Source organism: Chlorocebus sabaeus, chromosome 17 (genome assembly GCF_047675955.1).
Source record: "Chlorocebus sabaeus isolate Y175 chromosome 17, mChlSab1.0.hap1, whole genome shotgun sequence".
NCBI lineage: Eukaryota > Metazoa > Chordata > Mammalia > Primates > Cercopithecidae > Chlorocebus > Chlorocebus sabaeus.
Window position 1 is genome coordinate 30,362,266 of NC_132920.1, and position 27,462 is coordinate 30,389,727.

The following is a 27,462-nucleotide window of genomic DNA, read 5'->3' on the forward strand; positions in this document are numbered from 1 at the left end:
AGTCTCCACCCTGCTTTCTGCTTCAGGAAGTTGTCCCAAATGGACGGTATCAATGAAAGTCACAGTTTTTATTGAGAAAGTCCTCTTTACACGACTGCTCCACCCTCATCTTTTTGAGCTTGGAGGTGATCACAACAGAGCTGTGGGTACTAAGGCACTGCACTATGCTTTCTGATTTCCCTACACCCTGCCTACTTCTTTGTAATTATCATTTTATTAAACTCTTCCCCAAATTATCCTAATTTGACTGTGCTATTCATTTCCTGCTAGGACCACAAATAGAGACACTTACCACACAAAGCAATGTGCTACAAGCTGTGGGGTTCATTGGAAATGTAAGAGGCTAGACACAATGGCTTACGCCTGTAATCCCAGCACTTTGGAATCGCTTGAACCCAGGAGGTGGGAGTTGTGATAAGCTGAGATCTCGCCACTGGACTCCAGCCTGGGTGACAGAGTAAAACTCTGTCTCAAAAAAAAAAAAAAAAAAAGGAGGCTGGGCGCAGTGGCTCGCGCCTGTAATTCCAGCACTATGGGAGGCCTAGGCGGGTGGATTACAAGGTCAGGGGTTCGAGACCAGCCTGACAAACATGGTGAAACCCTGTCTCTACTAAAAATACAAAAATTAACTGGGTGTGGTGGCACACACCTGTAGTCCCAGCTACATGGGAGGCTGAAGCAGGAGAATCGCTTGAACCTGGGAGGCAGAGGTTGCAGTAAGCCGAGATCACGCCACTGCACTCCAGCCTGGGCAACAGAGCAAGACTCCATCTCAATAACAATGAAAAAAAAGGAGCCAGGCGTGGTGGCTCATGCCTGTAATCCCAGCACTGTGGGAAGCCGAGGCGGGTGGATCACTTGAGGTTGACCAGCCTGACCAACATGGAGAAACCCCGTCTCTACTAAAAATACAAAATTAGCCCGGCGTGGTGGCGCATGCCTGTAATCCCAGCTACTCAGGAGGCTGAGGCAGGAGAATCGCTAGAACCCGAGAGGCGGAGGCTGCAGTGAGCCGAGATCACGTCATTGCAACCCAGCCTGGGCAACAACAGCGAAACTCTGTCTCAAAAAAAAAAAAAAAAAAAAAAAGGAAAGAAATCAGGGCCTCAGGGACATGGACAATTTCAGAGTATGAAAGCTTTGAGTTGTGCAAGGGGACTAATATTTATCTGGGTCATACTGTCTGCCACCCCCACAATGGCTGTGCTTAATGTATATTATGAGATTAGATATGTTTAATAGCCAACACAATGCTTGGCAAATCTCATGCTGTTTCTACTACACCAAAGTTTTCCAAACTTAAGTATTACTTACATGCAGAAAAGTGTACACAAGTAATCAATTATTTTTTTTTCTTTTCTTTTTTTTTTTTTTTTTTTGAGAGGGAGTCTCGCTCTGTCGCCCAGGCTGGAGTGCAGTGGCCGGATCTCAGCTCACTGCAAGCTCCGCCTCCTGGATTTACGCCAGTCTCCTGCCTCAGCCTCCCGAGTAGCTGGGACTACAGGCGCCCGCCACCTCGCCCGGCTAGTTTTTTGTGTTTTTTAGTAGAGATGGGGTTTCACCAGGTTAGCCAGGATGGTCTCGATCTCCTGACCTCGTGATCCGCCTGTCTCGGCCTCCCCAATTATTTTTTAAAAATTGAAATTCATACAACATAAAATTCACCTTTTTTTTTGAGTTGCGGTCCAGGCTGGAGTGCAGTGGTATGATCACGGCTCACTGCAACCTTGAACTTTTGGGCTCAAATGGTCATCTTGTCTCAGCCGCCTGAGTAATTGGGACTACAGGCATGTACCACCACATTCAGCTAACTTTTTATTTTTTGAAGTGATGGGGTCTCCCTCTGATGCTCTGGTTGGTCTCAAACTCCTTGGCTCAAGTTTGCTGCCTTAGCCTCCCAGGGTGCCACCATACCCTGCCTAACCACTTTATTTAATTTATTTATTTATTTATTTTTTAGACAGAGTTTCGCTCTTATTGCCCAGGCTGGAGTGCAATGGCGCGATCTTGGCTCACTGTAACCTCTGCCTCCTGGGTTCAAGTGATTCTCCTGCCTCAGCCTCCCGAGTAGCTGGGATTACAGGTGCCCACCACCACACCTGGCTAATTTTTGTATTTTTAATAGAGATAGGGTTTCACCATGTTGGCCAGGCTGGTCTTGAACTCCTGACCTCAGGAGATCCACCCGACTCGGCCTCCCGCAGTGCTGGGATTACAGGCATGAGCCACCACACCCGGTGTAGCCTAACCACTTTAAAGAGAATAATATAATGGTATTTAGTATATTAGTACATTAGTAATAGGTACAACCACCACCTCTATCTAGTTTCAAAACCTTTTTTTTTGAGATGGAGCTTTGCTCTTATTGCCCAGGCTGGAGTGCAATGGCTTGATCTCAGCTCACTGCAACCTCTGCCACCCAGGTTCAAGCAATTCTCCTGCTCAGCCTCCCAAGTAGCTGGGATTACAGGCATGTGCTACCATACTTGGCTAATTTTGTATTTTTAGTAGTGATGGGGTTTCACCATGTTGGTCCAGCTAGTCTTGAACTCCTGACCTCAGGTGATCCACCTGCCCCAGCCTCCCAAAGTGCTGGGATTACAGGCGTGAGCCACTGTGCTGGGCTTTCAAAACATTTTTATCACCCCAACATAAAACTCCATACCCATGAAGTTACTCCCCATTTCCCCATTTTCTCATTCCCACCTCCCCACTCCCCGCCAACAGCCACTGGCAACCACAAATCTGCTCTTGTTCTCTGTGGGTTTACCTCTTCTGAATATTCCACACATGTGTAATCATATAATATGTGTTCTGTTTCTGGCTTTCCTTCACTTAGCAAAACATTTTGATGTTTACCCTCAAAATATTGTAGCATATATCAGTATTTCATCCTTTTTTATGGTCGAATAATATTTGATTATATGGGTATATCACAATTGTTTATCCACTCATTTGCTGATGAACAGTTGTGTTGTTTCCATCTTTTTGGCTATTGTAAAAAGTGCTGATATGAACAAGTGTACAAGAATTTGTTTGGACAACTGTTTTCTTTTCCTTTTTTTTTTTTTTTTTTTTTTTTTTTTGGAGACAGGGTCTTGCTCTGCTACCCAGGCTGGAATGTAGTTGCACAATCAAGGCCCATTGCAGCCTCAGCCTCCTCCCACCTCAGCATTCCAAGTAGTTGGGATTATAGGGGTGTGCCACCACAGCCGGCTAAAAATTTTTTTTTTTTTTTTTGAGACAGAGTCTCGCTCTGTCACCCAGGCTAGAGTGCAGTGGCATGATCTTGGCTCACTGCAACCTCTTCTTCCCGGGTTCAAGTGATTCTCTAGCCTCAGCCTCCCCATGCCCAGCTATTTTTTTTTTTTTTTTTTTTTTTTTTTTTGAGATGGAATCTCCCTCTACAGCCAGCTGGAGTGCAGTGGCATGATCTTGACTCACTGCAACCTCTTCTTCCTGGGTTCAAGTGATTCTTCTGTCTCAGCCTCATGGGTAGCTGGGACTACAGGTGCATGCCACCATGCCTAGCTAATTTTTGTATTTTTAGTAGAGAGGGGGTTTCACCATGTTGGCTAGGATGGTCTTGATCTCCTGACCTCATGATCCACCCGCCTCAGTCTCCCAAAGTGCTGGGATTATGGGCATGAGCCACCATGCACAGTTAATCTTTTTTTTTTTTTTTTTTTTTTGAGAGAGAGTTTTGCTCTTGTTGCCCAGGCTGGAGTGCAATGGCATGATCTTGGCTCGCCACAACCTCCGCTTCCTGGGTTCAAGCGATTTTCCTGCCTCAGCCTCCTGAGTAGCTGGGATTACCGGCATGTAGCACCAAGCCCAGCTAATTTTGTATTTTCAGTAGAGACGGGGTTTCTCCCTGTTGGTCAGGCTGGTCTCAAACTCCTGACCTCAGGTGATCCACCCACTTCGGCCTCCCAAAATGCTGGGATTATAGGCATGAGCCACCACACCTAGCTAAGTTTTGTAGTTTTTAGTAGAGATGGGGTTTCACCTTGTTGGCCAGGTTGGTCTTGAACTCCTGACCTCAGGTGATCTACCTGCCTCGCCTCTCAAAGTGCTAGGATTACAGGCGTGAGCCACCGCACCTAGCCCATTTTTGTATTTTTTGTAGTCACAGGGTTTTACCATGTTGCCCAGACTGGTTGCCCATGAACTGCTGGGCTCATGCAATCCTCCCGCCTCGGCCTCCCAAAATGCTGGGATTACAGGCATGAGCCACCCCACCCAGCCTGGACACCTGATTTAAATTCTTTTGGGTGTATCCCTAGGAGCAGAATTGCTGGATCATTTGGTAATTCCATGTTTAACTTTCTTTTTTTCCCTCCAATTTGAGAGCAGGTACTGTTTAAGTGCTTAGATTAGAAAAACAATCACGGTAGACACCTTAGTTCATTCTTCTAAGAAGTCTGTTGATCTGGTCCTCCCTGTTGCCAGCATGTCCACTTTCTACAAAATGGGTGGTCTTTTTCTTTATTCCACCTTGTGGAGAGGATAATTTCAAGGGCCACAGGAAGTTATTTGCTTCTTTGAAGCATTTTCCAACAGTATAGATCTCAAGAATCAGATCCTCCATGCAGGTGATGCCATATTTACCCAGAGATCAAGCAATCACAGTATCATCTGTCAAAGTAATACGGTTCTTACTGATTTTGCCATAACCACGCTGATAGATTAGTTCATTTACTGACTTCAGATTGGGGTACCCCCATGCCATATATGGTTCTACAATCCTCAGCATGTTCATTGAAGCCTTGTTGAGCTTCGCAAAGGTTCCATTGAAGATTTGACAAAGGCGAAGAAGCTTCAACACCTTTTAGACCTTTGGGCTCACACCATTGATACCTCTGATCCTGATGACAAATGTCAATTTGGGTTTTGCAGGTACATAGAAGTTGCCAGCTTTTCTGGCCGTCCTAGCCTTTTGAATTTCAGTTCTGTACACCTGCCTATATTCCTTGTGACAGTGTTTCACTTTTTCATAGATAAGTTTCCTCCTTGCCTTTTGAAGCATCTTTTGGGCAAACTTCTTTCTCAGGCCTTTGATCTTCAACTCTGGGAAATTCCTTCGCTTTTTAAGGGTTTCTGGCATAGCAGGAACCTCCTTCTTTTTTTCCTCCTTTTTTTCTTTTTTGAGACGGGGTCTCACTCTGTCTTCCATGCTGGAGTGCAATGGCGTGATCTCGTCTCAATGCAACCTCCCCCTCCTGCGTTCAAGCAATTCTCCTGCCTCAGCCTCCTGAGTAGCTGGGATCACAGGCACCTGCCACCACGCCCGGCTAATTTGTTTTGTATTTTTAGTAGAGACGAGGTTTCGTCATATTGGTCAGGCTGGCCTGGAACTCCTGACCTCAGGTGACTTTCCCACCTCGGCCTCCCAAAGTGTTGGGATTACAGGTGTGAGCCACCGCACCCTGGCCCTCTCCTTTTTCTCTATGACACCCTACATGGTTCCAGCCAGAAAAGAAGTTACTTTTTTTTTTTTTTGAGACAGAGTCTCACTCTGTTGCCCGGGCTAGAGTGCAGTGGCGCGATCTCAGCTCACTGCAAGCTCCGCCTCCCAGGTTCATGCCATTCTCCTGCCTCAGCCTCCTGAGTAGCTGGAACTACAGGCGCCCGCCACCACGCCTAGCTAATTTTTTATATTTTTAGTAGAGTCGGAGTTTCTCCGTGTTTGCCAGGATGGTCTCTTATCTCCTGACCTCATGATCCAGCCGCCTCAGCCTCCCAAAGTGCTAGGATTACAGGCGTGAGCCACTGTACCCGGGCCTTTTTTTTTTTTTTTTTAGGTGGAGTCTTGCTCTATCACCCAGGCCAGAGTGCAGTGGCGCAATCTCAACTCACTGCAACCTCCACTTCCCGGGTTCTAGCAATTCTTCTGCCTCAGCCTCCCAAGTAGCTGGGATTGCAGATGCCTGCCACCATGACTAGCTAATTTTTGTATTTTTAGTAGAGATGGGGTTTCACCATGTTGCCCAGGCTGGTCTCGAACTCCTGACCTCAGATGATCCACCTGTCTTGACTTCCCAAAGTGCTGGGATTACAGACATGAGCCACCATGACTGGCTTTTTATTTTTCTGAGACAAGGTCTCACTCTGTTGCCCAGGCTGAAGTGCAGTGGCTCGATGTTGGCTCACTGCAGCCTTGACCTCCTGGGCTCAAACGATTTTCCTCCCAGCCTCCCAAGTAGCTGGAACCATAGGTGTGTGCCACCATGCCCGGTGAATTTTTGTATTTTTGGTAGAGACAAGGTTTTGTCATGTTGCCCAGGCTGGTCGTGAACTCCTGAGCTCAAGTGATCTGCCCGCCTTGGCCTCCAAAGTGCTGGGATTACATGTGTGAGCCACTGTGCCCATCCATATGTTTAACTTTTTGAGGAACCATCAAACTGCTTACCACAGAGGCTGAACCATCTAATATTCCTACCAGCAATGTATAAGGATTCTAATTTCTCCACATCCTTGTAATCAACTTTTAAATTTTAAATTTGGCTGGGCACAGTGACTCAAGCCTGTAATCCCAGCACTTTTGGAGGCTGAGGTGGATCACTTGAGGTCAGGAGTTAGAGACCAGCCTGGGCAACATGACAAAACCTTGTCTCTACCAAAAATACAAAAATTCACTAGGCATGGTAGCACACACCTATGGTCCCAGCTACTTGGGAGGCTGAGAGGAAAATCGTTTGAGCCCAGGAGGTCAAGGCTGCAGTGAGCCAACATCAAGCCACTAGACTTCAGCCTAGACAACAGAGTGAGACCTTGTCTCAAAAAAATAAAAGGCCAGTCATGGTAGCTCATGCCTGTAATCCCAGCACTTTGGGAAGTCAAGAGAGGTGGATCATCTGAGGTCAGGAGTTCGAGACCAGCCTGGGCAACATAGTGAAACCCCATCTCTACTAAAAATACAAAAATTAGCTGGGCGTGGTGGCATGTGCCTGCAATCCCAGCTACTCAGGAGGCTGAGGTGGGTATGTCACTTGAGGTTAGAAGTTAGAGACCAGCCTAGGCAACATGACAAAACCTCGTCTCTACCAAAAATACAAAAATTTAATAGAGCCCCGTCTCTACTAAACAAAAAAAAAAAAAAAAAAAAAAAAAAAATTAGCCAGGCATGGTGGTGTGTGCCTGCAGTCCTAGCTACTCAGGAGGCTGAGGTGGGAGTACTGCTTGAACTGGGAGGTGGAGGTTGCAGTGAGCTGAGATGGTGCCACTGCACTCCAGCCTGGGTGACAGAGATGAAACCCTGTCTCAAGAAAAAAAAAAAAAAAAAAAAAAAAACCTTAAGAAATGTTATATAATTTGCCCTAAATAGAAGATAATGATGAATTAAATACAAGTCCGTGACTTTTTTTTTTTAAAGTTTGTGTCTTGAGACCTAGACATTTAAAAAAACTACACTACATCATAAGGCACAGAGTGAATATTTATTTATCACAGAGGTCAAGCCTAAGTTCTAATTTTATAAATCCTGGAAAAGCAGGCCAGAAAAGTACAGAGACTTGCCCAAAGTCAAAGCTAAAGATGCTTCCAGAGGCCAGGAGAGAAGAAAATGTTTCAGTAGCACTCCATAACTGGACCCTCAAATCTACTCACTCCAAGCATCCCTTCAAGTTCCTGACTCCAAAGAATCTCAGTAAGAAAACAATAGAGATGGTTTCCAAATAGGAGGTAGGATACCATGAGTGGCATTGAGCAATAACTACAACAGTCTAGCTAAAGATACCTGCCACTTATGACATCTGAGCATGAAACTAATTTTAAAATGGCCATTTAGTATATATGTAAGAAATCTTGTATCCCCTAAATTTATACAAATAAAAAACTACAAATAAAATGGCCATAAAAACGAAACAACAAAACAAAAACAACAACCACCTGTGGCTTCCAAACACCTTATCTTTTCATTTATTCATAAAGATTTCTGGTCCCACACATGTTCCAGGATAAGTTGTATCAATATACCCCAATCCTTTCTAACGCCCTGAGTTCTTTCTTCCAAATATCTTCTAATTCGTGGTCTGGGAGGGAAAAGGGTAGTGGAGTTCTCAGGTAGATGACATCTCCAAAGGGGAAAGAACAAAGGCCTCTGGCTTGGCTTCCTGCTTCAGCACTCCAGTCAGCAGGAACTCAGGTGAGAGGAGGGGCAGCCCAACACGCAGTGGAACAGAGCAACGAGGGAAGTCCTGAGGGCATGTGATCACAACTCTCTGAGGCTAGGGAAGACAGAGCAAAGACAAAATCAGGGGTGAAAAAGAATCCTAGAAATGGGTTCAGGACCCACTAACCAGTCTTAGCATCACTAAAACAATACCTCCTAATATGAAGCCAAGTGAAGCACACCGCATACTGTCTATGAAATACTCTTGCTAGGCCAGGAACAGTGGCTCACGCCTGTAATCCCACCACTTTGGGAGGCCGAGGCGGGCAGATCACGAGGTCAGGAGATCGAGACCATCCTGGCTAACACGGTGAAACCCCGTCTCTATTAAAAACACAAAAAAATTAGCTGGGTGTGGTGGCGGGCGCCTGTAGTCCCAGTTACTTGGGAGGCTGAGGCAGGAGAATGGTGTGAACCCGTGAGGTGGAGCTTGCAGTGAGCTGAGATTGCGCCACTGCACTCTAGCTTGGGCGACAGAGCAAGACTCCATCTCAAAAAAAAAAAAAAAAAAAAAAAAATTAGCTGGGTGTAGTGGCATGCGCCTGTAGTCCCAGCTATTCGGGAGGCTGAGGCAGGAGAATGGTGTGAACCCAGGAGGCGGAGGTTGTAGTAAGCCAAGATTACTCCACTGTACTCCAGCCTGGCGACAGAGCAAGACTCTGTCTCAAAAAAAAAAAAAAAAAAGAAAAAAAAAAAAGAAATACACTTGCTAGAAAGATGAACCTGAATTTATTCAAGCTTTTACAATTATCTGCAGTTTCCAGGAAATATGGAATACAGAGGAACAAGATAAATGATGCAACAAGGAGGCAAACCCAAAATTCCAGACTGAGGAACATTCTAAAGGACAAGTGACCCAGTTTCTGCAGGAAATTGATGGCATAAAAATAGCTGGGTGGGTTATGGGATGCTGTAAAGAGAATTAAGAGGATAATAGGTGTGGCAGTATGTGGACCTTATTTGAATCCTGATTTGAACAACTGTATAGAGAGATTTTGCAGTCAATGGGAGAAATTTTATTAATGGAGTGTGAGCAAATGACCAATAAACTACTGTTAATTTTGTTTAGGATCAATAATGGCATTGTGATTATGAAACAAAATGCACATATTTCTTAGAGATGTATATTTAAGTATGTAGGAAGAAATAATGTAATACTGGCAGTTTGTTTTAAAATACTTCAGCAAAGGAAGAGAAAGGAAAAAAAGAAAGAATAAAGAAAAATAGCCGGGCGCGGTGGCTCAAGCCTGTAATCCCAGCACTTTGGGAGGCCGAGACGGGCGGATCACGAGGTCAGGAGATCGAGACCATCCTGGCTAACACGGTGAAACCCCGTCTCTACTAAAAAATACAAAAAACTAGCCGGGCGAGGCGGCGGGCGCCTGTAGTCCCAGCTACTCGGGAGGCTGAGGCAGGAGAATGGCGGGAACCCGGGAGGCGGAGCTTGCAGTGAGCTGCGATCCGGCCACTGCACTCCAGCCTGGGCGACAGAGCGAGACTCCGTCTCAAAAAAAAAAAAAAAAAAGAAAAATAAAAAGAAATAAAATACTTCAGCAAAGAAAATCAAAGGAAAAAAGGGATAGATGGAGCAAAAGTAGCATAATCTAAATTAAGCTGCTGAATCTCGGTGATTGTTATATGGGGGTATCAGCAGATTTGTCCCCTCATTCCTATCCCTTTCTATACCATAGGTCTTTCCCCACCCTCTCACTACTCTATATTCCTTTCTGTACCTCCATTTTTTTCCCCTCCAACCTTTGCTATTCCAGCCACCTCTTTAACTGCCACTGCCACCTCACCCAGACCCAGAACATCCTAAGCATACCTTATAGGACCGAGGCATGCTGGGTAGGTATGTGCCTCCACAGCAGCTAATGATCTCTCCCATCTGAGGTGGTGGTGGCTGGACTCCAGGGGTCACATAGATCTCATAGCCCTAAGAGAAAGAAATGGTGGAGACGGTAATGAAGGTTGGGAAGCACTGGAGGGAGGGCTGAAGCATGGGTCAAAAGATAGCCTCTCACCTCCAGCAGCCTTCGCTCCCGTGCCCGACTCAGTGCGTCTTGAAGGCTAAAGCCAAAGTTCTTCTCTTGCTCAGGGTCGGTCACCACATATTCATCCGGGGGTAAGAAGCAACCGGCCTTGCGGGACTAAGGACAGCAGCAGTCAGCATCAAAGCTCAGCCCAGCCCCTCACCCAGCTCTGCTGCCTAGCATTTAGAGAGAGCTCACAAAATGTCTTTTAAATCAATTCAGGCTTCTGGCTCACTAATGCCCCTGTCTTCCTGTAACTCCTCTTCCCTTCCACAACTTTCTAGGGTACTACGTGAGCAGTCTTGCCACTATATTGGTCTGTCATCATCCCTTGGCCTCTCACCTGATGCAGCCAGTCCAGGGAGAGAATGGGGATTCCCCGCCCCAGGGCACACAGGAACTTGACTGTCCGGCGGATGCGATCAGTGACCAGGTGGGAAGCCTCTGCCGCTGAACCAGCCAGACTTCCCCCCAGTGCCAGCACGGCCCGCTCTCCCCGAGCATCCACCACTCCTGTGAAGAGCACCTGTGGAAGGGTTGACCTGAGGTGGTCACAGCAACCCACACCATCAGCACCCATCTCTACAATCCTCCAGGTCGCCTTGCATCCTCCCCTCATCTCTGTCTCCCACAAAGTCCCATGCCCTTGTCTCTTACTTTGGGGGCTGTTGATTCTTGGTTAAGTTTGGTCCGTCGGAGGCTGCGGTTCAGTATTCTGTTGGGCTCCTCCTCTGCCTGGTCTCTCTTTCTCTTGCCTGGTTTTGGAGTCATGACATCCTGAGATTGAGAAAAATCTTGGTGGGAGTTTCAGAGCCCTGAAGCCATTTTTCCCAGCTTTGTGGTCCTAGCCCTCTCCTCACCTCTTCCTTCCCTGGCTTCTCTGCAGTATCTTCTTCCTCTTCCTTGATAATCACTGTCTTCTGGGAGACTTCCCCTCTTTGGGGCTGTTTTTGATGTGGTGGTGAATCCATGATAGCTAAAGACCTCTTGCGGCTTTGAGAGGCCTTAGGCTGGAGCTCTGGGGTGAACCTAGATCTACCTGCTGGTTCCACCTTTTGGATCTGGGAGGTATGAGTTGGTATATCAAGAAGCTGGGGAGAGGCAGGCTCAGGAATGGTTGTAAGGGATTCATCTGCTCTCACTGCTCCCCATCTTTGGTTCCTTGAGGGCCGGGATTTAGGTTCCAGGGGTGCAGAGCAAGGCTTATGGTCAATGGGAGCTGTGAGGGAGCCAGGATTTCCAGTGGCTCTCTGCCTCTTGATGCAACTGGTTTGAGGAATAGGCTCAGGGGAAATAGGCTGGTCTGTGGTGACAGGAGATTGGAATTCAGGGGTAGTAGGAATTAGCATAGCACTTACTGTGGAAGACCTCAGTGTTTTGCTCTGACTACCCTGAGGTATGGCCTCAGGGGTGACAGGCTGGTCTGTGGGGGTAAAAGGCTCCAGATCAGAGGCTGCTGGTTCAACTGGTTCAGGAGTCTTGACAGAGGACCTATTTGTCCTTCCCCTAGTGGCCCTAGATGTGGGCTTGGGGGTGACAGGCTGGTCTGTGGAGGTGGTAGGATGGGGCTCAGGGGCTGTGGGGACAGCTGGTTCAGGGGTCTTGACAGAGGACCTATTTGTCCTGCCCCTAGTGGCCCGAGATGTGGGCTCAGGGGTGACAAGCTGGCTTCTGGAGGTGGAAGGGTGAAGCTCAGGGGCTATAGGGACAATTAATTCAGGGGTCTTGACAGATGACCTATTTGTCCTGCTCCTAGTGGCCCGAGATGTGGGCTTGGGGGTGACAGGTTGGTCTGTGGAGGTGGTAGGATGGGGCTCGGGCGCTGTGGGCACAACTGTTTCAGGGGTCTTGACAGAAGACCTATTTTTTCTTCCCCTAGTGGTCCGAGATGTGGGCTCAGAGGTGACAGGCTGGTCTGTGGAGGTGGAAGCCTGGAGCTCAGGGGCTGTGGGCACAACTATTTCAGGAGTCTTGACAGAGGATCTATCTGTTCTTCCCCTAGTAGCCTGAGATGTAGGCTCGGGGGTAATAGGCTGGTCTGTGGAGGTGGAAGGCTGGAGCTCAGGGGCTGTGGAGACAACTGGTTCAGGGGTCTTGACGGAGGACCTATTTGTCCTGCCCCTGGTGGCCTGAGATGTGCGCTTGGGAGTGACTGGCTGGTGTGTGGAGGTGGAAGGCTGGAGCTCAGGGGCTGTGGGGAGAACTGTTTCAGGGCTCTTGACAGAGGACCTATTTGTCCTACCCCTGGTGGCCTGAGATGTGGGCTCAGGAGTGATAGGCTGGTCTGTGGAGGTGGAAGGCTGGAGCTTAGGGGCTGTGGCCACAACTGTTTCAGGGGTCTTGACACAGGACCTATTTTTTCTTCCCCTAGTAGCCTGATATGTGGGCTCAGTGATGACAGGCTGCTCTGTGGAGGTGGAAGGTGGGAGCTCAGGGGCTATAGGGACAGTTGATTGAGGGGTCTTGACAGAGGACCTATTTGTCCTGCTCCTAGTGGTCCGAGATGTGGGCTTGGGGGTGACAGGTTGGTCTGTGGAGGTGGAAGGCTGGAGCTCAAGGGCTGTGGACACAACTGCTTCAGGGGTCTTGACAGAGGATCTATTTTTTCTTCCCCTAGTAGCCTGAGATGTGGGCTCAGAGGCGACAGGCTGGTCTGTGGAGGTGGAAGGCTGGAGCTCAGGGACTGTGGGGACAACTGGTTTAGGAGTCTTGACAGAGGACCTATTTGTCCTGCTCCTAGTGGCCTGAGATGTGGGCTTCGGGGTGACAGGTTGGTCTGTGGAGGTGGAAGGGAGGAGCTCAAGGGCTGTGGGCACAACTGCTTCAGGGGTCTTGACAGAGGATCTATTTTTTCTTCCCCTAGTAGCCTGAGATGTAGGCTCAGAGGTGACAGGCTGGTCTGTGGAGGTGGAAGGCTGGAGCTCAGGGACTGTGGGGACAACTGGTTCAGGGGTCTTGACAGAGGACCTATTTGTCCTGCTCCTAGTGGCCTGAGATGTGGGCTTGGGGGTGACTGGCTGGGCTGTGGAGGTGGAAGGGTGGGGCTCAGGGGCAGCAGAGGTAGCTGGAAAGGGTGTCATCCTGGAGGACTTCCGAGTTATGATTTTAGGCTTTGGGTGGAAAGGCTCCAGCTCTGAGGACAAGGGAGTCTCTGGAGCTTCCTGACTCCTATCCTGCCCGGTCTTACGAACAGTTGGCTCGATAGAAGGTGAAAGGGGAGAAAGAAGGGGCTGAGGTGCAAGATGTTTCTGGCTCTGAGAGTTAAGGGGCTTTTGGGGTGGGGCTGAGGCTTCAGGCACTGCAGGAGGCAGACAAGCATCTGGAGATTCCTGATCACCCTAGGGAGAAACAGAAGCAAGTGAGGTGGAGGAGGTGGAGAAAAGAGATAGAACTTGGATACTGTTCTTTTTTTTTTTTTTTTTTTTTTTTTTTTTTTTTTTTTTTTTGAGACGGAGTCTCGCTCTGTCGCCCAGGCTGGAGTGCAGTGGCCGATCTCAGCTCACTGCAAGCTCCGCCTCCCGGGTTTACGCCATTCTCCTGCCTCAGCCTCCCGAGTAGCTGGGACTACAGGCGCCCGCCACCGCGCCCGGCTAGTTTTTTGTATTTTTTAGTAGAGACGGGGTTTCACCATGTTAGCCAGGATGGTCTCGATCTCCTGACCTCGTGATCCGCCCGTCTCGGCCTCCCAAAGTGCTAGGATTACAGGCTTGAGCCACCGCGCCCGGCCGGATACTGTTCTTGATACTTGTTTATGGTTAGATAGGCTTACTGGATTTCGCCCAGGCGTGGTGGCTCACGGCTATAATCCCAGCACCTTGGGAGGCCAAGGTGGGTGGATCACAAGGTCAGGAGTTCAAGACCAGCCTGGCCAACATAGTGAAACCCCGTCTCTACTAAAAATACAAAAGAAATTAGCCGGGTGTGTTGGCAGGTGCCTATAGTCCCAGCTACTTGGGAGGCTGAGGCAGGAGAATCGCTTGAACCTGGGAGGCAGAGGTTGCAGTGAGCCAAGATCGCGCCACTGCACTCCAGCCTGGGTGACAGAGTGAGCCTCTGTCTTAAAAAAAAACATAAAAATTAGCTGGGCGTGGTGACACGCACATGTAGTCCCAGCTACTTGGGAGGCTGCAGCAAGAGAATCACTTGAACCCGGGAGATGGAGGTTGCAGTGAGCCAAGATCACGCCACTGCACACTCCGGCCAGGGTGACAGAGAGAGACTCTGTCTCAAAAAAGAACAAAAACAAAACAAAAAATATGCTCACTGGATTTCCCTTTCTGTCTATGATCTCTCCTCCATTAGGACTGGGATATACCTGGGAAGCTACCTTTTCCCCATGGACCTGTCTCCATAATGCTACTATAGTGTTCTCCACACATGGATGATGGTAATGAAAAGGATGGCTGGGGCAAAGAAAGAAGAAACACGAAGGGTCTTTCTTTTGAGTCGGGTAGGAGATACAACTTGGGAAACAGATATGGAAAACAATGGGTGCCGAGGATAAAGGAATAGAAGCCAATCAAGGAGTGATAAAAATGGAAGAAAACTGAATAATGAGAAAGGAATAGATTAAAGTGAGGCTAGGTGAAGGAGCGTTGGAGAGGATATAGAGATGACTTGTGGAGTAGGAGGTAGAAAAAGCAGCTCTCACCCTGGAAGCCTTCTCAGCAGCTCTGATCCTGGAAGCCTTCTCAGTGGGTGGCATCTTGCAATTCAGGAGGCCTAAACAGAAAATAAACACAAAGGTGGCTGAGTTCCAAGCAGCTGGTTGCCCAGGGGTTGATTATTATGAGGCCTGTGTATCACCTTGAGTTCCCCTCTGCCTTCACTTACCTTTCTGATGCCTCCTGGGGCTCACTGGGGATCCCCTTCCACCTGACTGGCTCCCAGAAGGTACGGGGGCTGAGGTAGGTCCCGGAAGGTCCCCCGCCCCCACCCCAGGCTCTGGTGTTGGGCTGGAGGCCTGCCCTTTCTGGTCCTGGCTCCCTCCCTCTGGCTCCCCTCTCTGTGCATCTCTCTCCAGGATCACTTTGGGCACCTTCTCTTCTAACTCAGCTGGCTCACACTCTCTGTCTGCTACTGGTCTCTCTACTTCTCTCTCAAATGCTTTGCTTGGAAGGGTCTGCTTCTGTACTTGTTTCTCTTGTATTTCCTTGGATGTCTCAATTTCTACCTTCAAACTCTCCCTATCTCTTTCAGGACTTGCACTTTCCCCATTTTTGTCAGATTCTTGTCTCTGGGTGTCTCTAGCTAACAACTGTTTTTGTTCTCTGTCCTGTATCCCCCTGGTTAATTCTTCCTCTCCTGTCACATCTGTCTGTCTTTCCGGTAGCAGTTTCTCAGTTTCTCTCTCCAGTGGCCCTCTGTCAGGGCCCACCCTCTCTGCTGTTTCTTTTGGTATACCCATGCCTTTATCCACAGTCTGCCTCCCTCTGCCTTGAATCCCCATTGGCTCTGTGTGAACTGGGCTCTCTGGATGTTGGTCTCCTGGTATTGCCCTAGGTGGAGACAGGCAAGGTCCATAGGCCTCAAGGTGGGTGTCAAAAGGCTGGGTCTCAGAGTCCTCAGACTCTCTCAGACAGAATGGCTGTGTAGCCAGGACCTCCCATGGTTCATCTAGGGTACCTGGAAGGGAGGAAGGAAGAGAGAGAGAGGGAGAGAGAGAGAGAGAAGAAGGAGAGGAGGCGGGAAAGGAAAGTACGGGTTGACATAATAAATATGATGAGAAAGGATTTAGATAAACTCATAAATAATAAATCTGAACGGTTATTAAAGGAAAGCTAGGAATAAGGGTGGTAGTTACAACATTTAACGTTTGTCTCAAAAAGGTCATAGCCTTGGGCGGGCATGGTGGCTCAGACATGTAATCCCAGCACTTTGGGAGGCCAAGACATGAGGATTGCTTGAGGTCAGGAGTTTGAGACTAGCCTGAACAACATGGCAAAACTCCATCTCTACAAAAAATACAAAAAAATTAGCCAAGTGTGGGGGCAGGGACCTGTAGTCCTGTAGTCTCAGCTACCCAGGAGGTTGAGGTAGAAGAACTATTTGAACCCCAGAAGTCAAGACTGTAGTGAGCTGCGATCATACTACTGCACTTCAGCCTGAGTGACAGAGACCCTGTCTCAAAAAAAAAAAAGAAAAAAAAAACCCAACAACAAAAAGAAAAACATAGCCTAATATGAGTTCCCTGAATAGTCTCTCATCATACCACTGCACTCCAGCCTGAGTGACAGAGACCCTGTCTCAAAAAAATAAAAATAAATAAAAATAAAAACATCATAGCCTAATAAGAAAGTTCCCTGGATAGTCTCTCTCTTTTTCTTTTCTTTTCTTTTTTTTGAGAGGGAATCTCGCTCTACCACCCAGGCTGGAGTGCGGTGATGCGATCTCAGCTCACTGCAAGCTCCGCCTCCCGGGTTCACGCCATTCTCCTGCCTCAGCCTCCCGAGTAGCTGGGACTACAGGCACCCACCACCTCGCCCAGCTAGTTTTTTGTATTTTTTAGTAGAGACGGGGTTTCACCGGGTTAGCCAGGATGGTCTCGATCTCCTGACCTTGTGATCTGCCCGTCTCGGCCTCCCAAAGTGCTGGGATTACAGGCTTGAGCCACCGCGCCCGGCCTGTCTCTCTCTTTTTCTTTTTGAGACACAGTCTCACTCTGTCACCCAGGCTGGAGTGCAGTAGCATGATGTTGGCTCACTGCAACTTCCAACTGCTGGGCTCAGGAGATCCTCTCACCTCAGCCTCCTGAGTAGCTGGGACTATAGCATGTGCCAATGCGCCCGGCTAATTTTTTGTATTTGTTGTAGATATGGGGTTTGGTCTTGAACTCTTGGACTCAAGTGATCCGCCCATCCTAGCCTCCCAAAGTGCTGGGATTACCGGTGTGAGCCACTATGCTTGGCTGGAATTTCCTACTTTTTAAAGGCTGAATAGTATTCCACTGTGTATATATACCACATTTTCTTTTTCATCGACACATAATAATGGTACATATTTATGGGGTACCTGTGCTATTTTGACTCATGCATACAGTGTACAATGATAAAACCAAGATAATTGGGATATCCACTATCTCAAACATTTACCGTTTCTTTGTATTGGAAACATATCAAATCTCTTCTAGTTATTTTGAAATATACAATAAATTATTAACTATAGTAACCCTACTGTGGAACTGAATACTAGAACTTATTCATTAAATCTTGACTGTATTTTTGTATCCATTAACCAACCTCTTTATGCATCCTGTCCCTCTACCCTTCCCAGCCTTTGGTAACCATCATTCTACTCTCTACTTCCACAAGATCCATGTTTTTAGCTGCCACATGAGCGAGCGTGCAATATTTGTCTTTCTGTGCCGACTTATTTCACTTAACATAATGTCCTCAGGGTTCATCCATGTTGCTGCAGATGACAGGATTTCATTCTCTTTTGTGGCTGAATACTGTTCCATTGTGTATATATACACATTTTCTTTTTTAGATTGAGTCTTGCTCTGTCGCCCAGTTTGGAGTGCAGTGGCGTGATCTCAGCTCACTGCAATCTCTGTGTCTTAGGCTCCAGCAATCCTCCCATCTCAGCCTCCCGAGTAGCTAAGACTACAAGTGCATGCCACCATGCCCAGCTAATTTTTGTATTTTGAGCCACCGCACCCAGCCTATATACACATTTTCTTTTTTTTATCTGAGATGAAGTCTCACTCTGTTACCCACATTGGAGTGCAGTGGCGTGATCTTGGCTCACTGCAACCTCTGCCTCCGGGGTTCAAATGAGTCTCCTGCTTCAGCCTCCTGAGTAGCTGAGACTACAGGCACCCGCCACCATGCCCAGCTAATTTTTGTATTTTTAGTAGAGACAGGGTTTCACCATGTTGGCCAGGCTGGTCTCAAATTCCTGACCTCATGTGATCCGCCCACTTCGGCCTCCCAAAGTGCTGAGATCACAGGCATTAGGCACTGTGCCCGGCCTACGTTTTCTTTTCTATTGTTTTTGAGACAGAGTTTCACTCTTGTTGTCCAGGCTGGAGTGTGATGGCACAATCTCAGCTCACCGCAACCTCCGCCTCCCAGGTTCAAGGGATTCTCCTGACTCAGCCTCCTGAGTAGCTGGGATTACAGGCATGCGCCACCACACCCAGCTAATTTTGTATTTTTAGTAGAGACGGGGTTTCTCCATGTTGGTCAGGCTGTTCTCGAACTCCCGACCTCAGGTGATCTGCCTGCCTTGGCCTCCCAAAGTGCTGGGATTAGAGGTGTGAGCCACTGTGCCCGACCCCGGCCTACATTTCCTTTATCCATTCATCTGTTGATGGACGTTTAGTTTGGTTGCATATCTTGCCTACTGTGAATAGTGATGCAATAATGTGGTTTTTTTAAGAGACATTGGGGGTGGGGGTTGAGGGAAAGGCTATTGCCCAGGCTGGGCTCCCATGTAGCTGGGACTACAGGTGCTCACTACTATGCTGGGCTAATTTTTTCATTTTTGTGGAGACCAGGTCTCTCTCTGTTGCCCAGGCCAGTCCCTAAATATTTTCAGTCTGCAGCTGGTTGAATTCACGGACGCAAACTCGCATACACAGAGGGTTGATTGTCATCAGAGTACGAAAGAAACATGTAGGAAGGCAAATCAAGAAAGAATGCAGGCCGGGCGCAGTGGTTCACGCCTGCAATCCTAGCATTTTGGGAGGCTGAGGCAGGCGGATCACTTGAGGTCAGGAGTTTGAGACCAGCCTGGCCAACATGGTGAAACCCTGTCTCTACTAAAAATACAAAAAAATTAGCCAAGCGTGGTGACAGGCAGCTGTAATCCCAGCTACTTGGGAAGCTGAAGGAAGAGAAACCGCCTGGGAGGTGGAGGTTACAGTGAGCCGAGACGGCGCCACTGCACTCCAGCCTGAGCGACAAAGGAAAAAAAAAAAGAGAATGCAAAATTGGGGGCACAGAGGAGGTAAGAGTTTCTTGTACCTGTTGTCTGGAAGCTGCAATGAGAAGGGCCAAGTTCTCGGGGTGGAGTCAACATGAAGGCCTGGGTAGGTTCATTCTCCATGCTCTGGACTGCTGTATAGGAAAAGATGACGTAAGTACATCTCCTCCATACTACTGCAGGGTCTGATTCCTGGTCTCCTACCCTACCCACACTAGCCTTTACCCTTCAAGGACCACCAGTCTAATCTCCCAGCTCCCACTGGTACAGGATTCAAATAACACAGAAGTCCTTACCTTCCAGGCCCTGATTCTCCAGAAAGCATTGGGTAGCTTGTAGGTCCGGATCTTCAGAATCTGGTAGGGGAGGAATATTAGATAATTAAAAAAAAAAAAAAAATCATACCTGACACTAAACTCCTTAAATAATCTCTACCTTTCTCTCCCCAATCCCAACTGTTAGAACCCTGGTTTATTTCAGAGGTCAAGGAAAGAAGGCCAGCACTTACCATCACAGTTGTCTTCAGAGTCCTTGGTCCTACCCACATGTTGTTCTCTCTCCCTTCCTGTGGGGACCTGGGCTCCCTCTCTCTGTTGTGGCTGGGTGGATTCCCCTGGAGTGTCTGTGTCCACCACCAGATCTGTGAGGTTCTCTCTTGAGGTAGGGAGGTCCTGCTCCACTTGTGCCACAGGTGACCCACCCTGGGCCCCCACCTCATAAGCTCTCTCCTGCTTAAGACAAGCTGCAGTCCACTCTGCCCCAGCATCCCCGTCTGCTGGAAGCTGGCTCTTTGTTACATCTGCAACTGCTGAGGCTGCTAAGGAGGTGCCTTCCCCCGCATCTGTTTCACAGTCCCCATGCGGAGGCCAGGCTTCCTCTAGAGATACCACAAGCAGCTTTGCTGGTCCCCTGTCTGCTTTCACATCTGTTTGATTTGTCCCCTCCATAGACACCTGATGCTTCTTCATATGTACAATGGCTGACCCTGGCGGGACTTCCTCCTCCACTTGTGTGTTGATGTCCACTGTGATGGAGGCTTGGCTTCTTTCCAGGTGGATCCCAGGTGAGCTCTTATCTGCTTCCACACTGTCATCACTGTCCCCAAAAGGAGGTTGGTCCTTTTCTGAATGTGCTCTAACAAGGGCTCTAATCTTTGTGTGAGCCTTGGGGACAGTTTCTCTATTTTCCACTGGGAGCTCTTCCTCCTCCACATCTGTGTCACTGTCTCTCCCAGTGGTGGTTTGGCTTCGCTGGAGAAGGACCACATGGTGGGCCATGTCCTCTTCTGCATCTCTGTTCCATACAGCAGGCTGGCTCTCTTTCAGACGTGCCAAAGTCAGCGCTGCTGAGACTTCTTCCTCATCATCTGTATCGCTGTTGATAACCATGGAAGCTTGGCTTTTCTCCAGAGGGAGAGCCTGTGGGGCCTTGCCTTCCTCCACATCTGTATCACTACCAGCCTGGCTCTCCTGCAGATGGGACAGGCCTGGTGCTCCAGAACCCCTTGTACCAACCCCATGAAAGATCTTCCTCTTCTTCATAGGAACGACAACTGGGGTTGCTGGAATCCCCTCTTCTTCCGCATCGGTGTCACTGTCAATGAAGCCAAAAGGCTGAGCCCTTTCCAAATGGACCTCAGCTGGCCTTCCAGGAGGCCTGCTGTCATCATCCACATCTGTGTCACTGTCCTCTCCAGGAGGTTGGCTCCTCTCCAGAATCATCCCAGCTGGAACCACCCTATTCCCTGCACCCCTCTTGACTTTTGTGTCATTGTCCCTCTCCTTCACTGAAGGCTGATCCTTTTCAAGCTGGATTTTAGTTACAACTTCAGCTTCAGACTGCTCTGCCTCTATACTGGCACCTCTTCTGGCAGCTGAGGAGGCCTCCTCTGTGGCTGATTGCTGACCTTCTTCCACATCTGTGTCACTGTTCAAATTGAAGGCAAAAGGCGGCCCAGGGCCACCCAGGACAGGGGAATGCCCCTCTTCATCACTGTGAAGGGAAGAAAAGAGAGTCGATAGAATTTACTTCCCTGGAAGGGATACCCCAACTCAACTGTGAGCTCCTTGAGGGGAGACACAAGGTAGTATTTCTTCTTCTGTTTCCAATTTGTTTTCCACTTGGCACATCAGAGGTGCTCCATAAACATTCAGCTGAGTGAATGAATATGTATGGTTCCCAAGCCCCAACTCTCATGATAATTATCTCTTTTAGAGATTGATCCTCCAGCCCCTGGTTCTTCCTCATTTTGAAGACTCAGGTATCTGACTCTTTGGCACTCACCTCTCTGGAACTATCATTGCCACAGGGGAAGATGTGGTCCTTGATTTTTTTACCACACGCCTTTCAGAAAGAAAATCTGTCAAGAACAGAAAAGAATAAGTTGACAATTGTACACTCATTATTCCTGTCTCCTCGTTCGCCCTGCCAATATACAAACTTACCTACTTCCTCCTCTGAGTCCTCAGCTAACAGAAGCCTCTGGGGTTGAGTTCCTCCCTGTACCCTGGGTGTCTCTTCTACAGTCAGAGGGCCCCGGGAGACAAAGGGCAGAGAGACATCCAGGCGATGGTACTGGCAGAGCAAGTCAGCAAAGAGAATCAATTCCTGGTCCCTCAGACGGTGACTCACCCCAGGGCTCAAAACCTTAGGAGGTCTCAGGATTTGAGTACCATTAAGGCTCCCACAGTCTCGGAGGATAGGTGCCTTGTCCCAGGCTAAGATTTCAATCTCTGCATGTTGTTTGGAGATAGATGGAAAGGGCAGGGCCACAGAGCAGTCAGGCATTCGGCCTACCACATTCTTCCCGAGGTGTAGTGGGAAATCTAAGAATTAGAGAGGCAGGTAAGTTCCAGGGTCAGAGTCCTGGCCTGTCATTAGGAAAAAGTGCCTATTAGGTACTCTACTACTCACTCAAGGCCTCCGTATGCATTAGAAAAATAGAAGGCCCTAGGACATCTAGGCACTGAAAAGTATATGTGATACCCCATCCATCCACAATGGATTTTTTTTTTTTTTTTTTTTTTTTTTGAGACAGAGTCTGGCTCTGTCGCCCAGACTAGAGTGCAGTGGCCGGATCTCAGCTCACTGCAAGCTCCGCCTCCCGGGTTCACGCCATTCTCCTGCCTCAACCTCCCGAGTAGCCGGGACTACAGGCGCCCGCCACCTCGCCCGGCTAGTTTTTTGTATTTTTTAGTAGAGACGGGGTTTCACTGTATTAGCCAGGATGGTCTCGATCTCCTGACCTTGTGATCCGCCCGTCTTGGCCTCCCAAAGTGCTGGGATTACAGGCTTGAGCCACCGCGCCCGGCTGGATTTTTTTTTTTACTGTTACAAAATATACATAACACAAAATGTCTCACCTTAATAATTTTAAGTGTACAATTCAGTGGCATGAAGTGCATTCACACTGTTGTGCAATCATCACTACCACCCATCTCCAGAGCACACAATTGGATTTTATTTGATTATTATTATTTTTTGAGACAGGGTCTCATTCTGTCACCCAGGCTGGAATACAGTGGCATGATCAGAGATCAGTGCAATCTTGAACTCCTGGGTTCAAGTGATCATCCTGGCTCAGCCTCCCAAGTAGGTGGGACTACAGATGTGCAATGAACCACCACACCTGGCTAATTTAAAAATTTTTTTGTATAGACAGGGTCTTGCTATGCTACCCAGGCTGGTCTCTAACTCCTAGTCTCAAGTGATCGTTCCACCTTGGACTCTCAAAGCACTGGAAATACAGGTGTGAGTCACTGCACCAAACTTCATTTCAATCTCTTAATCTTCTCTTATCAAAGTAAAATCACTTCTAGTGAGTCCAGGGCAGTAGCCTACAACAATCAACTCAATCGGCCCCATCTCCTCCATTCATACAAAGAGAAAAATTCACATCTCGTTGAAACATACATAAGCTTCTTGCAACCCTCCAAATACCTTCCCACAAAAATAAAAGACCTATATCAATACTTGAGCATCCAATACCCTCTGACCTTTTTCTGGTCCATGGGCACCACTAAAGATATGTAGCCGCCCTACTGGCTCCACATTACACCTCAAGGATTCAGTGGATTGCTCTGTCTCCTCCTCTTCTTCAACATCCCAGTCAATAGCCTGGGTGTCCTCCATGATCTGGGAAGGATACACATTATCAATTGTCCTCATTATTGGTTCACACAAACAACATCAGAGTTATCAGACTGAAAACTGGGGGGGTAAACTGGATCATTATGAATGTTGATGCTTCTCTTTCCACCAATCTTTCTGTTGTTAACCTTCTGAAGCACTTAAAACATTTTTTTTTTTTTTTTTTTTGAGAGAGAGTCTCGTTCTGTTCCCCAGGCTGGAGTGCAGTGATAAGATCTTGGGCCCACTGCAACCTCTGCCTCCCGGGTTCAAGCAATTCTCTCACCTCAGCCTCCTGAATAGCTGGGATTACAGGCACCTGCCACCACGCCTGGCTAATTTTTGTATTTTTAGTAGAGATGGAGTTTCACCATGTTGGCTAGGTTTCATCTTGAACTCCTGACCACAAGTGATTCGCCTGCCTTGGTCCACGAAAGTGATGGGATTACAGGTGTGAGCCACTGGGTCCGGTCCTTAAAACATAGTTTGACCATGACGCAGAGCAAGAAATATTGTAGGCCAGGTGTGGTGGCTCACGCCTGTAATCCCAACACTTTGCTAGGCTGAGAAAGTCATATCACTTGAGGTCAGGAGTTCGAGACCAGCATGACCAACATGGAGAAACTCTGTCTCTACTAAAAATACAAAAATTAGCTGGGCATGGTGGCTTATGCCTGTAATCCCAGTTACTTGGGAGGCTGAGGCAGAAGAATCACTTGAACCCAGGACGTGGAGGTTGCAGTGAGCCAAGATCATGCCATTGCACTCCAGCCTGGGCAATAAGAGTGAAACTCCATCTCAAAAAAAAAAAAAAAAAAAAAAGTAATATTGTAATGTCCGAAATACACAAATAGGTAAAAACATATGCTTGTTTATAGAAACAAGTTTTGAGAAAGAGACAATGTTTATCCTTACTATGTACAATATACTGATATTTTTCATTCTATTTTTTTCTGTTCTACATATTTTAAACGCTGATTTGTAACCTACTAAATTGATTTCACTATCCACTACTGGATTGCAACCCACAATTTGAAAAATGCTATTTTGCTAACACATGCCAAGCATGTGTTGGGCATTGTCTTATGGTCAGGCATAGTAGACATATGAGGCAGGCATTTAGGAAACTAATACTAAACATATATTCAATAGTTTGCTCAGGATATCCCAGCAGGTTAAGTGAACAAGAATAAATGTGCTTCTGGCTGCAAAACCCATGCTTCTTTTTGTCTTTCTCCTTTTTTTTTTTTTTTTTTTTTGAGACGGAGTCTTGCTCTCTGTCGCCCAGGCTGAAGTGCAGTGGCACAATCTTGGCTCTGGGCAACCTCTGTCTCTTGGGTTCAAGCCATTCTCCTGCCTCAGCGTCCCACGTAGCTGGGACTACAGGCACGAGCTGCCACGCCCAGCTAATTTTTATATTTTTAGAAGAGATGCGGTTTTGCCATATTGGCCAGGGTGGACTCGAACTCTTGACCTCAGGTGATCCGCCCACCTTGGCCTCCCAAAGTGCTGGGATTACAAGCGTGAGCCACTGTTCCCAGTTGTTTTTCTTTCTTTTTTAGCCCATGCTTTTTATACTTTACCAGACCACCTCAGTATGATCAGATGCAACTGCAAAAAATGATAACAAAAGATGACATATATAGAGGCTTCCTATGTGTCAAGCACTGTTCTAATTACTTTATATTGACTCTGACTCATTTAATCTTCACAAGAACCTTGTAAAGTAGGTATTATTATCTTCCATTTCTTCAGATAAAGAAACTGCAACACAGCTGGGTTAAGATTTTCAGATCTCCTTGAAACATATATAAGCGTATATAACGTTAAGATTTGCCCCAAATCACCCAGATAATGTCTCTCCTCTAAAATCTTCTGATGGTTTTTCGTGCACACAGAATAAAATCTAAACTCCTTAGCAAGACTCTCCATGATCTGAAATTCACATCTTGTAATGCCTGCCCCTCACCTGCAAAAGCCTATGGTTCAGCCAGACTTTTTCCCCAGTCTTCGAACACACTGTTCTTGTCCCCTCAAATCTTCATGCCTTAGACCAATTCCTTGGCTTTTTCCCACCTAGTTTTCTGGTCCAACTTCTACCTATCCTTTAACATTCAGTTCAAATGTCACTTTTTTTTTTTTTTTTTTGAGACGGAATCTCGCTTTGTCATCCAGGCTGGAGTACAGTGGTGCTATCTTGGCTCACTGTAACCTCTGCCTCCCGGGTTCAAGCGATTCTCCTGCCTCAGCCTCCGGAGCAGCTGGGATTACAGGCGCCCACCACCATGCCTGGCTAATTTTTGTATTTTTAGTAGAGACGGGGTTTCACCATGGTCTCGAGCTCTGACTTCAGGTGATCTGCCCACTTTGGCCTCCCAAAGTGTTGGGATTACAGGCGTGATCCACCGCGCCCGGCCTCAAATGTCACTTTCTCAGCAAACCTTTTCCTGGTGTCTTCCCTGCTTTCCAGTGTTCCTGGTGTATCCTGCCTGTTCCACAGTGGTCAATGGACTTGTGCTTACCCTAAGATCTCTCGCTACACTGTAACCATTACTTTCCATTTCTGCCTTCAAACCTACCTCCAGGACTGGATTAGGGGAACTGTGTCTTTCCCCTGGGGTCCATCATATTCATTCAATGGTTATGGTATACCTAGTGCTATTTGAAGTATTCGGCATACATCTGTGAACCAAACAGGAAATCAAACCTGCCCTCGGGAAGGCTCATCACCGAGCCTACTGATGAAGGAACAAATGAAATGAAAAGAAAATAGCATAAATGGAATTCACCTGAAAATATGCCACTCTAAAGGGAAACTGTTGACAGGTAGGGAAAGTAGGATGCCCCATGGACAAAGAGTCAACTCTGTCTTTATGACAGGCCAACTCAGCGGGTGCCCACCACGCTTGGCTCCAATTCAAAGAGCCACCATCTTTGGTCCCCACCTCAGTGGGTTCCCTTGTGGCCCAACGTCTCCGTGTCTTCATACCTAAACTCGGAGCGGGGCGCCAGGTAAGGATGAGTATTATGGTCCGAGAAGCGAACTTCCAAGTCCCCTCCGCCCAGTCGCACCCAAGACATGCCCCTCCCACCTTCTGGGGGAACCAAGATGGCTCCCGGGGAGCCGTGGGCGAGGCCCCTAGAACTCACCTACTTTGAGTCCCCGCGCGCGCCACCAGTAACGGTCGCGACCCGGGTGGAGCGAGTGCGTGTGCCGAAAAAGAGCCGATTTGCTGATTGGCTGCTGCCGCTGTCTTTCACAGCTGCAGCCAGTCGAGCAGAGGCACACCCAAATCCCCGCCCCTCCTCCCCGCCCCCTTACAGCTCAAATGGGAGGTGTCTCCCAGGCTGCTGAGATCAGTTAATAAGACGGTAATTGAAGGCCGCGGTGCGCCAACAGAATAGTGCACGTCGATTGGGCAGCTCCAAGGGACAACCCACTACCGCTTGCCCGCCCACCACCCACTTCCCGCGCAGATTTCCAAACCGCGACCAGAGAGTCTGGCGCCAGCTGCCGGCGACGGATAGAGGGGCTCTGCCATAGACGTCCGACGTGTCCGGTACGGCCAGAGCGCCTTTCCTCGGTCCTCCGAGACATGGTGTCCGCTGACTCATGAGAAATGAAAGTGGGTTGCAGGTTGCAGTCGTGGCTGGGGGCTGCAGTTTGGAGAACAGCCCGTAGGCGTGGCATTTCACTTCTTGTTGCAGTGGAATTTCATTTCCTTTTGATTTGGTTTGTAGTAGAAGTCATATCATTTCTTCTCGGGAATACATCTCTGACGGACATTTTGAGGTCATTTTCATAAATCCAAGAGCCTAAAGATCTGTAGTCGAACAGAGAAAACTGGCTTGCACTCTGTCTTAAAGGCTGTCCCCACCTTTCGAGGGGCGAGGGAAGGATGATAAAATCATTTATTTTTATTTTTTAATTAATTAATTAATTTTGAGATGGAGTTTCGCTCTTGTTGCCTAGGCTGGAGTGCAGTGGCGCAATCTCGACTCACAGCAACCTCCGCCTCCCGGGTTCAAGCGATTCTCCCTGCCTCAGCCTCCCAAGTAGCTGTGGTTACAGGCATGCGCCACCACACCCAGCTAATTTGTATTTTTAGTAGAGACCGGGTTTCTCCATTTGGTCAGGCTGGTCTCGAACTCCTGACCTCAGGTGATCCGCCCGCCTCGGCCTCTCAAAGTGGTGGGATT

At 48.0% G+C, this 27,462-nt stretch overlaps 1 protein-coding gene and 1 pseudogene across 11 annotated transcripts; both read right to left on the reverse strand.

The window, feature by feature from the left end:
- Positions 1–3,802: 3,802 nt before the first annotated feature.
- LOC103221822 (large ribosomal subunit protein uL30-like) lies at positions 3,803–5,626 on the reverse strand (annotated as a pseudogene).
- Positions 5,627–7,420: 1,794 nt separating this feature from the next.
- MDC1 (mediator of DNA damage checkpoint 1) lies at positions 7,421–26,544 on the reverse strand. 11 transcript variants are annotated; one of them, XM_073005798.1, is made up of 15 exons: positions 26,413–26,544; positions 23,130–23,268; positions 21,579–21,959; positions 21,418–21,493; positions 19,643–21,126; positions 19,431–19,490; positions 19,176–19,268; positions 15,040–15,831; positions 14,858–14,928; positions 11,067–13,544; positions 10,864–10,983; positions 10,550–10,732; positions 10,198–10,323; positions 9,999–10,109; positions 7,421–8,228 (listed from the first exon to the last, which is right to left on the reverse strand). In XM_073005798.1, exons 2-15 carry the CDS (start codon positions 23,263–23,265, stop codon positions 8,061–8,063), a joined length of 6,279 nt encoding a protein of 2,092 aa, XP_072861899.1. In that variant the 5' UTR covers positions 23,266–23,268; positions 26,413–26,544; the 3' UTR covers positions 7,421–8,060. The 11 variants fall into 11 exon arrangements, with proteins under 11 accessions (XP_072861899.1, XP_072861897.1, XP_072861901.1 ...); XM_073005796.1 differs by having other exon boundaries at positions 23,130–25,944; XM_073005800.1 differs by lacking the exon at positions 26,413–26,544 and adding an exon at positions 26,252–26,390.
- Positions 26,545–27,462: the final 918 nt, after the last annotated feature.

Coding starts and splice junctions, on each gene's coding strand:
- MDC1 (XM_073005796.1), bottom strand. CDS start 23,301: ATGAGGACAATTGATAATGTGTATCCTTCCCAGATCATGGAGGACACC. Junction 21,960..23,129: donor TGCCCATGGACCAGAAAAAG/GTCAGAGGGTAT, acceptor TCTAATTCTTAG/ATTTCCCACTACACCTCGGG. Junction 10,110..10,197: donor GGGAGCGAAGGCTGCTGGAG/GTGAGAGGCTAT, acceptor TCTTTCTCTTAG/GGCTATGAGATCTATGTGAC.